Here is a 17864-nt window from a genome sequence, read left to right on the forward strand (position 1 = left end):
CAAAGAAAGAATGTCTTATAGCACCTAAAGTGGGATCTGCTTTGATCTCAGCTTTACTGCTTATCTCAGTACCAGTTACAGGATATAGGAACAAGCTGGACCAAGATGAAAAAGCAGACTGCAAGTCACACTCTCTGCTCACTCCTCATCAGTGAATTTTTACACAAGCCCTGCTTCAGCAACCCACACAGAAGTGACCAGAGGCATCACTGAAAGTCCCAGGAGCAGGGCTCAAGCTGCATCGCATAGCTACTGCTGTGGCTTAACAGCCTGGGCTGCCTTGAGCTTACTGAATCCAGGTGACTTGAAAAGCTTTTCAATATAGTAAAGGACCACAGCAGACTGTGAAACATTCACCATTCACCTCCTCCCAAAGTAACAGGACTTAGAGAACCAAGGTGCCCAGCCTGCTTTGCATGCCTTGGCTCTGGCCCTCCACTGCACTGAAGAACTTGGCATGTGGTCAGCTAGAAAGGCATAGATTAAAAAGACTCTTTGGAGTTTGTTGGCTTAATTTTTTTGTTTCTTTTCTTTTTTTTTTTTTTTTAAGAGCTAATACTCGATGAGAATTAAAGTTAATAGAATTCTTTATTCCTGGAAACTAATACCAGTGAACTGTGGCTTTACAGTTTACTGGTATTACGCGAAAAGACAAAATTCTTCTCCTTCCTCATTATCTGGAATATAAGATACTGTCTGTGTGGTTAAGACCAAAGGTATAACTGAATGCACCCCTCACTGAAAATGTTCACAATGGCTTCAATACCTGCTAATTGCCATAGGTATTACCAAGGCATACGTTCTCCCAGGAAAAACAAGAGTTTGGAAAAGAAGTAGGACATTTGTTTTGTCTTCAAAGCCTACAAACACTTACTATCAAATGAATAATTTCTGCTAAGTCAGTGCTGGATGTGACATGCCAGTAACCTGGAACTTGTCATCCACTGGATAACTAGAAAATGCTCTTCCTCAGCACTGCCCTTTAAGTGAAATGGCTTCTTCCTGATCCAACACCTTTTCTTCACACCTTGCCTTAAGTGTTTCTTGAAGTGGCTTCAAAAGTTTTACACAGCACAAAATCTTGCAGTATCTGAGGTTACTGTAATTCCAATGAATCTTGTGCTCTTGCTTCTCCCTGGAAGGAGGACAGGCAGGAAAAGGAGAGAAGGCCTGGCTTGCAAATCATGCTTCTAAGGAAAAGAGACAGGGGGAAGAGAAATGGAGGACACAGTCATGTCTCTGGAACATGGCTGATCTTTTCCAACATTTTGGGCTAGTCAGGATCAGACTTCAACACCTACCAAACTGCAGTCAGTGAAGGAGAATGTACATGGCAGAGATTTGCTTTGCTTTAAATTCAGTCTTTCCTCACTACACAGACCTGTGAGCAAACCAAACTTAGGTTATCTGTTGCCCTGAAATGATCAAACATTTTTCATTTTCAAATGATTCTGTCAGAGAATTAATACTAACCTAAAAAGGGGATGTACCACAGATTGGCCAAAATGCAATCCATAAGTGTTGATTTCACCCCTGGGGAGGCAACTTTTGAGAATTTGAAGAAATGAGAACTTCAGAGGATAAAGAGAAATCACTAGCGATTTCATGGTCCTTGTGTGTTGTTTAGTTTTGCAACTATCTTTGCCCCATCTTTAGGAGAAGACAGGAAAAAGAACGCTTTTCCAAATAAGCTACTCCAAAGACCGGAGAAGCTTAGTAACCGAGTTAGTCTTTCCTCTAGAGACCTCTAAGTCTCTAGTATGAAGTACAGTTATTGTTGTTTACGGAGACACAGATGTAAGAAGACAGAGAGGGCTTAGGCAGACCACTCACAGAAAACAAGAGAAAATACACACCATTTAGATTACAAGATGAGTAGTTACAGCAAACAGAAAATTAAAGCTTCACAGAAAAACAGTAAACCAAAGACTATAGTAAACTAGTTCTACAACAGCACTATATTAGCATACTTTTTAGTTTCCATCCTTACACAGTGTTAGCACTTCTGGCAGAAAAGACCCTGCTAGACTGCCTCAAGGAAGAGGTCAGATACCAGGAACCACAAAAATGGCTCAGAATCATCAATTCTGACTTCTCAGAAATTCTATTGAACCTGCACTGCAGTCAGCAGATACATGGCTGTTTCCATGCCCCTCTCATTTACTTCATAAAAGAAAATTAAGCCCCCAAATCTGACTTCCTATAATAAGAACTAACCATGAGGGAAGCAGCTGACAAGCACCATGACAAAAAAGGGGAAGTATAAATGTAGTAGGCTTCAACACAAGCAGCAAATCCAGAAAGAACTGAAATGGTAAACAAATTCTACTTTCAATTCACTATTTTATTACACTAGAAGAAGACTGTATTATAAACACACTCTCCCACACCTGGTCTCTTGAACTACCAATGAAGTTACTTTACCTGCATCCACACAAAACTATCACAAAAATATTCACTCAGGAAGCTACTATGATAATAAGCCCAAATGCCTTAGTAATAATATTACACTTGAAAAAAGGAGGAGAAAATCTATTCTGGACATGAGAATGTATATTCAACTGAGTGTTGAATATGCCCTGAAAACATAAGTAYTGGGGAGCAAAAGGAGGCAAAAAGATGATAAAAAAGATATGATGAAGCAAGGCAAAAAATTCAGTGACCCTGCAAGTCTGTGAAGCCTTTGAAACATTAGGCTCTTTGCTGTGATGCCACATTCTGCCAATAAATAAAAAAAAAAAAAAACCCCAAGAACCCATGTGCAGATTTAGTGAGGTTTCAGGGTGTATAGAAAAGTCAAACCAGCTTGTGATGCTCTGCTACAATGATAAAGGCACAGCTACCCTACCCTAGATTGCTCCAAGCACAGCACAAAATGGAAGTGCCTGCAGTCTCTGAGCAGCTCCTTAGACAACACAAAAGCCAGAACAAGCTCATGCCAAAGATGGTTAATATGATCATACTGGATTACAGTCACTGTAGTGATATTGGACATATGTTATATTGCATGAGGCTATATGAAATTGGGCAGTAATCAGTAAAACCATTTAGTCCCTATTTTACAACTGCTTCATCAGTAGCTATAAAATAACATCCTAATAAAGAGCATAAAACTAAAAAGAACTGRGATTAACAAGGCGTGTTATGGCAGTTTAGAAGTAAAAGTCACTTCAGCAATACAGAATTGAACAACACTATTTAAAAAAATGACCAGAGAAGATTTACTATTCCATATTAAAAAAAAAGAAAAGAAAAAAAGAAAGCAGCCATTCCAAGAGCCTGGCCTAGATTTCATAGCAAATATGTCATGCTGGTAAGCAAAACACAGAGCCTCAATGCTCATCACAAAGAGCACCATATATTGGATAGCTGACTATAGCATTATCAGTCCCTAATCAGATAACCTTGCATGGACAATGCTAATCACTGAAAAGAAAGAGGGAGAAAGAAACATTAGAAAAGCTTTGGCCGATATTCAGATATGAATTTTGACTGTACAAGTAGGTATATTTATGGCAGAGTCCAAGAATGATCAGACAAGCCATTAGAGAATGAAAGCAGTTCCTTCCAAGTTGTTTTTATCAGGCTCTGAATACATCACCTCATTTTTAGTAGGGTTCTGGTATCATGTGCAGTTAATGTATAATTATTACAGAACTGTGATTGCATCATTAGCAGAAGTTTAATTATATCATTGACATTAGTGATGCCATAACATCAAGCTCAATAATAGTTCATAACAAAACCTACAATTAGCACAATTTTTCCTCCCTTTTACACCAAGCAAAAGTGTTCAGCTTGGAGAAGCCTAATAGTCCATACAGAAGCGAGCTAGGGCTGAACCTGAAAGGATTGCTGGCTGGTAATTTAGTAATATGGTAATTAAAGTCTTTTCATGATGTAATTACACATCAACTACAAAAGGACAGCTGCTATACAACACTGCCAGGGTACGTGGCATGAAATGATTAGATTTGAGAAGCTTTGGTGGATAAACTGAATACCACAGACATAAGTCTGAGATATACTGCTGGCACCACACAGTACATTATTATTCAAGTCTCACTCTTAATGTTTCCTTAGTCTCATTGTGATAGTAACAGTTTGTTGCACATACCTGTCCTCTGACAGCAGAAGCTGTTCAAAATCCACCTTTAAAAGCTTCTGCTGTTTTGAAGTTCCCTGAAGTTATAAAACCTAAACTTCTCTTGGAGAGATGCAGTATAAATGAGGTTTGCATGAACCCAAAATGTTTATTTCCCACACAAAACTTTTTCGCTTAGACTCCTATCCATGGGAAATTTAACTTGATTTATTTTCAGGATTTTTCTAGTGGGATAGCAGAGAGGGAAGAAGGAGAATGAGGAGAGGGGAAAGGCACAAATAAGTAGGTGAACTCAAAGAAACTAAGAACTAATGGTTTCGGCACTTAGTTCCAACAGCAACAAGGAGCAGTCCCCAGTTTGAGTGAAAAAACAAGCCCACCCTTCTTCTCAAGAGCAGATAAACATTTCTTTAAGTAGTTTCCTTATTGTATTTCTCACCGCCCTCCCTTTTATCTGTACAAACCACAAAGTTGACCACACGAGGCATAAGATAGCAAAAAGGAACATATTCTTCCAACTAATACAACTAAAATTGCTTGACTACATAACTGGACTCTTCAAAATAAAGGAATGCACAGCACACCCTGGCAGTGGGCAGACAACCTCAGAGCTGCTTGTCTAGTCCTAAAATGTCATTTTAGTCATGACAGCAACTTGGATGTTTCACAACAGCTGTGTTTTTTCTCTGTAAGTGGGAAAAAAAGGGGATTTGGTGGGAGAGAGACCCAGACCAACTGATCTACACTTCAAAGCTTCAAAATTTATTTTGGGCTAGGAAAGTGTAGGAATGAACTTATCTGAAAATGAAAGCCTTAGGGGTAATTCTCCTCAGCATAAGAGAGGTTTTCTGTGAGATACATTTGGAAAGTGCAAAACCAAACTATTTTGGATCTGCAGGGACTCTATTACCTACAAGATGTTAGGAATAAGAGTTTGAATCCTGGTTCAAACAATACCCAGTCTTGCTGATGACTTCCTTTCTGACTCCTGCTTTTCCTCTTTTTCTGAAAAGATGTTTTGGGTGGACATAATGAACACTCAATTCTTGAGGATTGCGTATCTTTAACTGCAGTTACACCAACAGTCTGGTACTCCAGATCACCATCAGTACGAGTGTCTTGCCCTTGGGTATCAGAAGTACAGTGGAGCTGAGGCTGCTTTTGGGGAGCACAGGAGGAATCCTGAAGGAACCAGAAGTAGCTAGTTCCAGTCATTTAAGAACCACGATCTTGGCTACTCAGAAGTAAGTCCTGCATGATCAGTTTTACAAAGCACACTTTCAAGAGACAATAAAACAAATTAGCCAACTCAAAGAAAGACTCAATTGTACTTCAAGTACAATAGCACAAGAAAACATGATTATTGCTAATTTAATGGGAGGAGAGATAGAATGTAGTTCAGCTAGTGGTTCTGATGACTAGACTGGTGATCACCTCAAACATGTTTGCACCTACCATGCAAGGACTCGCTTGGATATTTGATGCAAAAAAAAGATTCAAATATAGCACTTGTCAATAGAAACTGGGTGAGCAACTTGCAGCATACACAGCAAATCTGGCATCTTAAAAACAATCACCAACACGAAAAGAACAGGAATTTTATGCACAAAGGATTTATYTGACTTCCTACAAAGTTTAAAGCAGCAAGAGACAATGAAAAGGTTAGGTTTAAACTGCAAAACCCTTCGCTTTTGAGTGCTGTCTCTGTAAGTACGTGGGTGTACACACTCAAACATGAATTGTATGTGCACAAACCTTAAACACAAACACATAGCCATAACAGTCTTCAACTAAAGACAACATGGTTCAATACCTCTGCAGATGTTAATCACTCAGCTGTTAATGAACAGAATACAACAGCAGTTTGTATCACATGGGAACTATTCCCCCTGTCCTGTTTATGCACTGTTTATGCAGTGCACTGCCAAAAGAAACATGGGAGGTCTGAAGTCTTGCAAGAAGAACCTCACTATCTCTCTCCGACGATGGTAAGGGCAGAGAGTTAGAGAGGGGGAACATGAGAGATTTCCGGTATGCTCCTATCTTTAGCAACACCAGAAGACAAAGAAAAGCCTTCTTGTCATGAGTCTTCAAGCATCCAACTTCAAAATAAAACAGAGCAACAGCTCCTGAGCAACAACATTCAGTTCTGACAGACAAGCACATGAGCTAGAACAGGACAAAGCAAAAAAGCTGTACTGTTATAGTCTGTCTCTCTTTTCTTCCCCGATGCAAAAGTAGCAGCTATTTACTTACCATTCACTACCTTCAATTACATGAAAATCTGAAAGCCAACTGGCCTATCAAGACTAAGCCTGGCAACAGAAGCCACAGGACCTCCTACTGAACAAACACAGCCCTATCAGCTGTTCCAGACAGCCACCTTCTCAGTGTTAAACGCACAGTTCTACTACGCACCCAACATCTCTTCTGTTTCAATGGCTTTTTAGCATCTTTCCACTTCCCTGCAGCCATCAGGTCATTCAGAAACAGGACCAGAAATGTTGTCAAGTTTCCCTGACCCCAGCCACTGCTCAAGATACTGGAACTATATCCCTGGCACTTGCACCAATTTCTGTGAGAAGTGCCAAGTGTCCAGCCAAGAAACAAAACCTTCTTGCAATCCTGTTTGCAACTAAAGAACTCAGTAACACCAGGCCTGGAAGTTTGGAGTGAACGATTAGATGGGGAGACAACACACCTACCTGCTATCACCAGCATTTGCCACGTAAAGCTTCCCCAATAAATACACCACCACTAGGGCTGTGCATCCACCAGAAATGTTATACACGGTCCTCTCGCGCTCTATTTGCAAATCCTGTGGGAAAAGAGAACAACATTTATAAAGACAGCATTGCAATTAATGCTTCAGAAAATGAAGCCTCCCCTAAAAAACAAAAATACAATAGAGTATTGTTTAAATTAAACTGGCTGTCTTTTCTTGCAGCTATGGCCACATGACCTTGGAAAAGAATAGAAAGTTGAGGAGTACCTATTACTTATACAAAGATGTCTGGGAAAAATCAGGTCAGGAGACTTTAAAACATCAGGTACTAAGAAATAAATAGCAACTCTCAGGGAATTTGCTATGGCAAAAGCACAACGAAGGCAAAGATAAATGAAGCTTAACAACAGATACCTGGTGGCATAATTGGAGAGTGCTTTACACAGACAGCAAATTATTAATGAGACCCRGCTACAACACGAATAACTGCTCCCCTAGAGGATTGCTAGGATTGTGGGGTATACACCTTTAGGAACAACAGTAAGATACACTCATGCCACAAGGCTACCCTTCAGAAACAAAGATAATGAGCGTATACTAAACTGATTCGAAGTGCAAGAAATATATAAAATACATTAAAAAATTCTTCTGCTTAACAGAAGTAGAGAACACAAATCATACTTATCACCAACAATCTGTAAGTCCTGGAAAGAAAAAATAATACAAACACACACATATATACAGTGACCCAAGAAAGCTTGGAAAACATAAAGTAAATAAGTAAATGAGCTACTTTCATCCATACATTTTAAACAAACAGTGAAGCATATGCCAAGGAATTAATTCTGCTGTCAAGAGTTTAGTTTTGGTCAATAAAATGCTAAAAATTACCCTTTTCTCCTGTGTCCAGAACCAAATCCAATTTCAAACTGGCCTGTCCTTATAATAATGGATTCAAACATGGAACATCATTTAACATCACTATTGCAAGTAGCAGCAGATCTTTTCCAGCTAAATCCTAACTACTTTTATGTGGTTTTTATTATGAATATATGCTTGTCTCAGTGTCTGTGTGCAAACACAGATCTATACTTCAGCCATTTTCATATCTGCACTGAGCAACAAACAGCTCAAATTGTCCATGCCTTGAGGTATGGAATTTAGTGCTTTATTTTAGAGCCAAATTTATCTGAAGTAAAGCACTACAACAAATGCAAACCATAAGAGCTGCAATTTGATTAAAAATCTGCAGAGGTGGGAGGAGTTGCCTGTCCCACTCTTTGTCTTCTACAAATTTCAAGGGAGGGAGGTGACCTGGGGCAGCATAAGGATGCTCAGCAGTGCTTGGGCACTGTCCTGAGCAGGTGAGCAGCAGTGTCTGTCACAAATAACGTGACTCCTTGCTGGCCAATGCACGTACACCCCATTTGTGCCATGACCACGGTGCTGAGGTGCTGTTCCAATGGGCCATCCTCAGCTGTGCATGGAAACTGCAGGTGGCTGCCACAGGGACAAGAGTTCTACTGCACTCACTGATTTTTTTGGGGGGGCATGGGCAGTGGGGGTGGTGAGGACCAGGAGGAAAACACCTCCAAGCTATTCTTGCAGAACTCTGGTCACAGATATGAGCCTGTTATAAATGCCTCTTTATCTAATCTTGCCATAGAGAAACTGATTCTCCTTCCAATGGTTTCTATATATTTTTAAAATTAAGCTGTAAAGCAGAGTTCAAAGGAAGCATATGTTTCCAACCATCAAAATAATTTAAATTTACAAATACTACAGCGGATTTTCCAAGCACTGCCAGGAATTTTAAGAAACTTTCATCTCCACAGTTCAGAATATCCTCTGAGACCTTCAAACAATGTACAATTCCTGGTTTTAGCTCTGTCATGCATATACTTTGCAGGTGCTGGAATGCCTAAATTAAAATTTATTTCTTCCAATAAGCAGAATTCATAAGCATCTATTACAGGAGAGAAGATGGATCACCCTTAAGGCCTTTTTTTCAGAATTTCCTTGACTTAAACTAGATCTGTGTGCTGTGTTTTCTCAAATCATTGCTGTTCCTGGGCTCCTCCATCTAGAACTTCAATTTACTACCATGGCTTGTCAGAGTTCATTCAGTGTCATGTTTAATTCAACATCACATACTGTGCTTGACATTTTCTTTTTCAGCAGCAAGGAAAGAGGGCAAGGCTTTCCTATGGCTCAACAAGAGGGGGAAAAATAAAGCAAAATAAAATAAAGCCCACTAACACCACCAACTCATTATGATGTAGAGACATCGACTTTTAACGAAATACTTTACAACACCCGTGCTGGGCAAGCAGTACAAACATGGGCAGAAGCCCCAAAATGCCTCTAAAGCCTTTTTGAGTGTAAAGGGGGTCATTCCAGACAGAGCATATACAAAGCTTTCCTCATTTTCCACCGGGAGAATGATTTCAGAACAAGCTATTTTTTTTTTTTTCCCAAAGAAAAAGCTAATTTAGTCGGAGCTCTGCCCTCCGTGMCGGGACACGTGCCGTAGCGGGTGGCAGGTGGTCCCACGGGCTGCCGCAGGCCTGGTCCCCCTTCCCTGGCGCGGGAYGCGGGACGGCGGAGCACAGCCTGCAGAGGACACCGACACGACCGAGCAGCTGAGGGCGGGCAGGGAGGCTTTCTGCACCGAGCCCGGCAGCGGCGAGGCGGCGGGGCACCCGCGGGCAGGGCCAGGCTCGGGCCGGGCTCCCGGGCGGGTCCCCACACGGCCTGAGCCCCCCCGGAGTGCGCGGCAGCCGCGGGCCCGGCACGGGCGGCTCCTGCCCCCTGGCGGACAATGCGCGCAGCGCCGCCGCTCCCCCGCGCGGAYCCGCGAGATCGGCCACTCCAACCCCTGACGAGACAGCGTCACCTACAGCAGGGGACACAGGAACCAGCTGGGTTTGCAATGGCAACAGAGAGGGAGACTCCATACCCTCCCTGGGCAGTCTGTTGCAGTGCTCTGCCACCCTCAGCTTGAGGTGAAACTTCTTGTGGTTTAGCTTATGGCCATTGCTGCTCATCCTGTTGCTGGGCAGCAATAAAAAGAGCCCGGCACCCCCTCTTGACAGCTGCCTTTGAGATATTGATGTGCATTACAGAGATCCCCTCTCAGCCTTCTCCAGACTAAACAGGCCCAGCTCCCTCAATCTCCCCTCGTAAGAGAGATGCTCCAGCCCCTCAATCATCTTTGTTGGTCTCTGCTGGACCCTCTCCAGTAGCTCCTTCTCTTTCCTGAGGAGCCCAGAGCTGGACACAGCGCTCCAGATGTGGCCTCGCTAGGGCCAAGAAAAGGGGGAGGATCACCTCCCTCAACCTGTTGGCCACACTCTACCCACACTCTTTTCACCTATATTTATCCTCAGGGCAGGGGCCTTTCCTCCAGGATCTGAATCTTGCTATGACAGAAAGCAACTTTACACACACAGGATTAGGTATCTGCTTTAAAAAAAGTTTCAGAAGGCATAAACATAGAATTAATTCCTTAGCATGTTTTACATCAAATGCCTGGAATGCTGTTTAAACTCTCATTTCTACTGGCTATACAATGAGGGGAAGCTTTAAAAAAAAAATATACAACACGTACCGCTCTCTCAGGACTGTTCAATTATTAAAACAGCACCAATCAAAAATAAGCACCTGTCTAAATTTYATCTAAGTCCAAAAAAATCTCAACAAAGGAGATCATGACACAATGAATGCAAACATATATCTTGCAATAAATTATACAGACCAGTTCTGTGCCATTTTTTCCCATTTAAAATGAAGTGGGGTTCAGTGTGGAATAATTGCTCACTCGCCTTAAACATTCTTTAAAATACAAAATCACACACAAGGATTACAGGGAATACAGGGAAAGGACTGTAACTTGATGTTTCTATCCAATATGGAACTGCACGTAGAAGCATTCTTTCTAGCTCCTTTGAACTGAATCTATAAATGCACATCTTAAAACTCAACAGATGAAAATTAAAGGATTTATTTGACTTATGACACCTTCAAAACTTGACTTTATTTATTTCCTTTTAACTGGAACAATTGTGATACTGACTATTACTGACATTTACTGTTTTATGGACAGGGCACTAAATTATCTGAAAACACACACAAATTTGCTAATCCTAGTTCCAACACAGAAAACACCATTCAGACGTACTTCAAAATGGAGACAGTTTAATTGTTAAATGTCTAAGTTAAGCAATTTGATCTGTGTCAGCTTTCCATAGTGTTTTACTTCATCTAGCTGTTAGACAAGAATTGTCCAAATAAAATCATACTGAATAAAGGAAAAACAGCTTTTAAAAGCCTTTTGAAAGTYCTTAACTAGAATTCAAAAGGAAGTTGGGGAAAAAATAATGGTATACTAAATGTTCCCAGGAAAAGGTTACAAAGCCATCATTAGATAAACCTGTCAGGCTGGACTCTTTAAAAAATAGTATCTTTATCTATTCATTATTTTCACTGGGTTCATAAGACTCCTTTGAAGCAATGGGTGTTTCAGGAGAAACCACGGAGAGGTCTGCCAGTGTGTCCAGGAAACCTGAGCTTTCACCAATGTGCCAGGTAAACTGATACACTCTGCTGGCACAAAACCCTTGTACATTCTGCACATCTTGACTGCACTGACCTGACTCAAAAACACCCATGATGTTCCAGTGTAAACAAGGGCTGATTAAACAATGTGCTGCAGAAGAGGCCCAAAGTCTTCATGCAAAGACTAACAGGAGAATAAGCTAGCAGGAAGTTTAACAGAGGCAGGAGGAAGCTCAAGCACTGCAAGCACAGAATTCATTGATTTTATGAATCGCTCCCTTACACAGATGAAAGAAAACACTCTTTTGCCTAAACTAATTATAAGTGCAAGATTTCCCCCAGAGCTTGAAGTATATACAGTTATCTATTGCTTTCCTTAATCTGATCTTTTTTTTCATAAGATTTCTTGTAAAACCTAATGCTGAAATTTTGTTACATTGTAGTAGTCATTTGTTTACCAAAGACAGATGATGAACTTCAGCACTCTAATATAAAGCAAGGGGGAATTAAGACATAGGATCTGCAGCATATGAACGACACAGGGAGGATGGTGTTCTGTTTAGTTCAGTTTAGAAACACGGAGAGCAGATTACCATGAGCTATACAAGGCACACTTCAACACTGTAACTGCAGTGAGTTACAGAGTTTCTGCATTTGTCAAACTCTATCCACAAAAGCCCTCACAACCAGTCAGATCTCTGAACATGAGCTGAGATGGTCTTCTGTGTAAGCACCTACCAGAGACCTGAAGGCAAAACAAAGCAGGGCAAAACCAGCCCTGCTCACTCAGACACATTCAGGAAGGCAGTGATGGCTAACGCACACACTGCTCTCTTAAGAGGTAGAGCACTTGAAACAGCTCTTCTATACTCATACCTTCATTGCCCAGTCCCATGAAACTCCATTTCTCATCCCTCCTGCACTTGGAGACAGTTTCAACAGGAGAGAATCACCTGACGCCCTCAGAGCCTGGCACTCCTCTGGCCTCAAAATTACATCAACTGAAAAGCATGAAATTGGTGTCCCTCTTAAGCATGCTCTGAATCCACTACGGTGCAGTGGATGGGCACAGTCATCTTCTCCCTCATTTCTCCACAAAGAAGGGAGAGATCTAGTTCGCCCTTTCTGAAAAGGTGTGCTAAACTGACAAATTTTCATGCGTCCTCCTCTTTCTTTTTATCTAGCAGAAACTGAGCCCACTACCCATACGTGCACAAATCTGCAGTCAGATTGAAGCCCCCCACTGAAGCATGCCTAAGCCATGGCTGTGCATCCTGCTCCTGGGTCTGCTTGCCGGCCTTCTTCCTTGGAAAGAAAGAATAATCCTATGAAAAATAATTGTTATTCAGAACTCAGAGTGAAGTACTACTTGTAAGAAGAACTGTGGTCTCTAATTAAATGCATGTACTGAACAACATTCACATATATCAGGAGAAACAATGATCAGATGTTTCTTTCCAGAYAACAAATAAAACCACAGGGAAACACTGAACAGTTCACAGTCCTCCTTTTCAATTAAGAGGCGTTTCTGAAAACTACAGCAACAAAATTCAGAAAAAAAAAGAACAGTATCAGACCTCCCAAGATTTGATCCACATGTACTCACTGGCAGGCCAAGCCTCTGCTCTGACTGACAAGAATGACTTATAATAACGTGGAGAAAGGGGAAGATGTGGAGGAGCTACATCAAGTACAGAAGAGAAAGAAGTGCATCCATAGGGAAATAGATGGATATTCTGTTTCCATAGGGTTATGACTTCCTGACAGTTGCTCATGGTGTACACAAGTCGAGTGAGTGGTAGGAATGTACATCATGCTCCCCTCAGCCACAAAATCTGCCTCAGTGAAGAGCTGCACACACTCTACAGTCACTACTCCAACACCAATGTGAACTAACCGAGCAGCCTTTGCAGCTGCTCTGGTAGGGGAACAAGGCTTCGTAAAGTGCATGCCCACATATACTCAGCCTGATAATAACTGCCAATGCTGGAATCTGCACTGTACGGCAATACTAATCTTTATCTTAAAAAAAAGAAGGGGGAGAAAGAAATTAAAAAGAAGAGTATCATACATCTAAAAGTCAGTGTAATTCATAAACATTGCCACAGTGTTACCTGGGTATTCAGCTCCTGCCTCACAGCCTCACAGGGATGTACCTAGTAAGCTTTTGAGGCTCATACACAGTTCTGTTCACATTTAGATGGTGTTAAAGCAATAAAAGGAAAAAAAAGAAAAAAACACACAAAAAAAAATCTAGATCTTCATCTTTTCCAGGTCATGTGACTCAATGTAAGCAACAAGGACTTCAGAACCCTGAGACATACATACCATTTCCTTGAATGCACTTTCTATGGCCCCAATAACCAGGCACTCATGTGGGATCTTCTTCTCAGTGAAGAAGCGTGTTGGAGGGGTGCTGGGTGAGCCTGGGGCTCCCACACCACCACGCAGGGAGGCCGCCCGTGTCAGTGTCCTGCTGTTGGTGGACGGGTTGTCAGGCTCCTCTCCCAGGCAGGTGGGCGGGAGGACAGCTGTGTTCCTCAGGATGTCCACAATCTCCTGAAGCTGCTCCAGGATATGGTGCTGCAGCAGTTTGGAAGCGACCACAGCTGCCCCCGACCCAGCGTGTCCATCAAACAAGGACCAGTAGTACAGGCTGATTCCATCTGAGTCCTGGAGAAACAAGAGAAGGAAAGAAAGGGAASGAAAAGACATAGTCATTGTTACAGAGTTGTGAGCCAGGTGACTGGTTGCACAGAGGCAGCAGGTGAAACATAGGAAACCTTCCCAGAGGTGCCATTCTTTCTGAAATGCAGAAATACCTACAGCATCATTAGAACTCTGGTTGAAAGAAGAGATGCTTTTTTTTGCCACACATCCCCACCATGTTTTTTATTTTCCTTAGCCTCTTAAAAAAAAAAAAAAAAAAAAAAAGCCCAAGGTAAAAAAAAAAAAAGGCTGAGCTTACAATCTTTCTTACCTTACAGCCATCTAGGTTGTAGAATAATAATATTTGAATAAATGATAGACCTACCACCATGAAAGATCAAAATTCCACAAAAAGCAACACCTGATGCTTCTGTGACAGACCTTTTTTTTTCACTAGACATGAGACCAAGGACCTCAGTTTGACATCCAGCAACAAGATGCAAACCCCACTTCCATAATTGGTAGATAAGGTCCACCCGTGCTAGCAGATGGGACAACTCAGGTTTTCCCTGCCTATGCCAGCCCAGGAAACAGCACCAGCACAGAGGTCCTTGAGAATGACAGACACAAGTGGCATCAGCTGCATTTCACCTGTTCCAACCTACATGCTCACTGCCTAGTTCTTCACAGTCCCCTAAAAAACTTCCTGTCTAGTACTGAAGATGGTGGGGTACCCGATCACTTAGGGCATTAACCCAGGGCTRGAGGCAGAGTAGCATCACAAGCTCCTATACACCTGGAAAATATGAAGGATCCATAGTCTTGATAACCTCAACTCTTTTGRGAAAGAGAAATTCACCTAGAAATCCTCAGGTAAGCATTTAAGGCATGATGATACCTATCTTTGTATCACAGCATATTTTGCAGCAGCATGTGGAGTCTTTTCCTTTCCCCTCCATTTCTTTTAATGSTGCACCTTGTCTCAGCTATGCAGAAAGAACTGTTAGTGAGGCTGCCTTGCAAGGCGGATGTGGGTGAACTAATACAGATTTAGAAAGAAACCATTTTACAAGGAACAGGAATAAGGCTATACTGTTGTAAAATACCTTGTATTAAGAAAGCATAACCTAGATCTCACTGCAGTCAAAGAACTTCAAAATTACATCTGCATGTTGCACTGACTGTGGTCTAGTTTAGCATGACAGAGGTGATTTGTTTTGTTCACCCAAATACTGCTCCCTTACACTACAGATGAGCACAAAGTCTGAGCACCTCCTGCATGCCAGCACCTCATGCCCAAAGCGCTGCCAATTTCAAATTTATGGACAGGGCTGTTAACTGCAGCTCCTTTTATTTCTGCTGTTCCAGCAGCTCCACTTAGGTACCATGATCATAAAAATTGCATGAAAGTCAAGGGGTTTTTTTTTGCTTACAGCATTGCTGATGTGGTAAAGTTCAAACATATTCTTAACCAAAGCATCAGCAGCAGTCATCTAYGCAGCAGAGAGCTCCTCCAAGAGGAGGAATTCATCAATTGATCAGTCTCTCATTCACTCTTCATTTTATTACTGAAATGCTGTGATAAGGGAGTATTGTCCTAAAGTACTGTTTTACTTACACAGTAAGGTTCGTACAGGATGCATCCTAGAATGGCAGAAAAACCAACATGTGTCCACATTTCTGAACAYGGTTCCTTAGCTAGACACACTCTTTCCCCCTCCCCTTACCCAGCCTGGCAAATTAATCAAAAAACTGTTGCAAAACTTGCCCCTGATGGCAGGACTGGCAGTTGTACTACCTTGCTCTGGGCACTGAATCCCCAGAAGTTCACACAACAGTTGGCTGTAAAATTCTGCGTAAGTAATTTTTAATGGCTAACARKATTAGCAATTTAAAAACCTGCTTGTAAAAATACATTGCTACTCGTGTAAAATGCAAAGTATTTTGCCAACAGAAACAAGTTTTCCAAAGTGAAAGTATTTCAACTGAAAACTGAAACTATTTATACAAAATGACAACACTGTGCCTCCTCAGTATTGTATATCAAACCACTTGTGCTCCCATTCTTAAAGAGTTTGTTTCCATGGCCAAAATCCATGGTATGATGCACCATGGATAATGCTTCCACAGCTTTCGTCCTCATGTCCTTTGGTGCTACTCCTTTGGAAATGTGCTGTCTTTCGGGAAAAATCCTCAAAGGCGTTTCAGCTGTGATTGATATTGAAATATCTTACCTTCCACCAAAAGGAAGAAGATATTTTGTCATTGTTCTCCCCTTGCCCCCAAACTGGAACAGAAACTTCCAATTAAGAATAAGTTTGATCTGCACTCCATTTCCTTAAGTTCCTCCAAAGCAACCTCCCAGCAAAGTTTGTGTTACAGCTTTTCAGAAAATAAAGGAGAACAGGTATTAACATTTTACTCCCATTATTATGATCTCAGGTCTGGACATGTCCTGCATTGAACAAGCCTCATGTGAGTTTGGGATTTAAATAAAGGAAAGACTGGRATGCTTTAGAACAGATGGAACAACAGCCCATGACAAAAAGTGAAATTGAAATGCTACCAGTTATTTCCTCTGAGCCAATGGGCAGCACAGATTTGGACAGAGAAATTCACATGGCCTGAGCTGTATCATCAGATTGTCACTGCCACATCACCTATGGGTGTTCACTGATCTTGTCTTTTCAGACTAGCAATTCTTGAACAAAGAAGATGTTGTTACCAGTTCAGCTAAATTCAGACATCTACAATGCACACCACCAAGACAGTTCTCTGTCTTATATTGGGCAGAGAGAAAAACCCCTGCATTTTCAGACTCTGCTCATCTCATACCCAAGTAGAATTATTTCTTTCTAGCAACAGTAGAAGCACCCTCAATAACTGGAAATACATAAGCACTTGGGRGAGATAACTACTGTAATGCTGCTCTCACACAGACATTTTGTGTGAGATGCTCTAGGGGCTTAACTTCAGTTGGGAACTGCAGGCATTACTGTAAACTAAATATTAGCCTTGAAAAACTTCTGTGTATTCCTGCAAAGCTTCATTTACTTTTGAACTAGCAAAGAGGAAAACCATGGATAACCTATTAGCTGTCTGAAAAAGGAAGAAAAAAACAAACTCCCTGTCCCCACCCTCAGAATAAGAACTGCTCCTCTATTTGAAAGAAATTAATTCCCCAAACCCACACCAATTCAATGAGAAATAAAAATACAATGCAATTAAAGCAGTGACTCAGAGAACAAACAAGGGCAGGTAGTCAAGGCCCACAGATGAGGCAAAATGCACAGAAAGGTTCTTTCTTGCCTTTCCTTGCAKAGCTGAGATGACCTCTGCAGCCACCAACTGACGACCTGTTTTGGTGTGCATATGCATTGCTGTTCTCTCTCTTTTACATTTGGAAGCTTGAACTTCTTCCCAGAAAGAACTGACATTCTGCAAACTCAGAGAACAAGACATCTATTTTTACTAGCACTGGCAGTAAAAGGTAGAGGTAGTCTTTCAAACACCAATCTTCAGTTCTTCTTTTAACTGGACAGAATCTGCAAATAGGAGTGTGGTCAGTCACCACAGTAATTTATTTCAGATTTTCATTCAAAAGATTCCAATCTAACAACAGGCTGAATAGCTACCAGAAACATGAAGAGAAAACAAATCCTTCACTGTATTGGCCTTACAATTCATTTCCACAATGTACTAGGAAATTTAATAACCTCCAGGTTCCTCAACTGCTGACCTAGCTGATGAGAAATCATGAGAGAAATTGCATATATATATACACACATAATTTGAGCTCAATGATCTGAAGGAAAAAAAAAAAAAAAA

At 41.4% G+C, this 17864-nt stretch overlaps 1 protein-coding gene across 1 annotated transcript in view; it reads right to left on the reverse strand.

Moving 5' to 3' along the window:
- PPM1H (protein phosphatase, Mg2+/Mn2+ dependent 1H) overlaps positions 1-17864 on the reverse strand; it is a 132798-nt gene that overhangs the window by 50044 nt on the left and 64890 nt on the right. Inside the window, exons 3-4 of the mRNA XM_057376950.1 lie at positions 13716-14060; positions 6811-6923 (exon numbers count right to left, since the gene is read on the reverse strand). Of these exons, the coding sequence (XP_057232933.1) occupies positions 6811-6923; positions 13716-14060 (458 nt within the window). The remainder of the gene's footprint in view (positions 1-6810; positions 6924-13715; positions 14061-17864) is intronic.

Source organism: Malurus melanocephalus, unplaced genomic scaffold (assembly GCF_030028575.1).
Source record: "Malurus melanocephalus ecotype Western Australia unplaced genomic scaffold, MMel_1.1 scaffold_10, whole genome shotgun sequence".
In the NCBI taxonomy this organism is placed as follows: Eukaryota; Metazoa; Chordata; class Aves; order Passeriformes; family Maluridae; genus Malurus; species Malurus melanocephalus.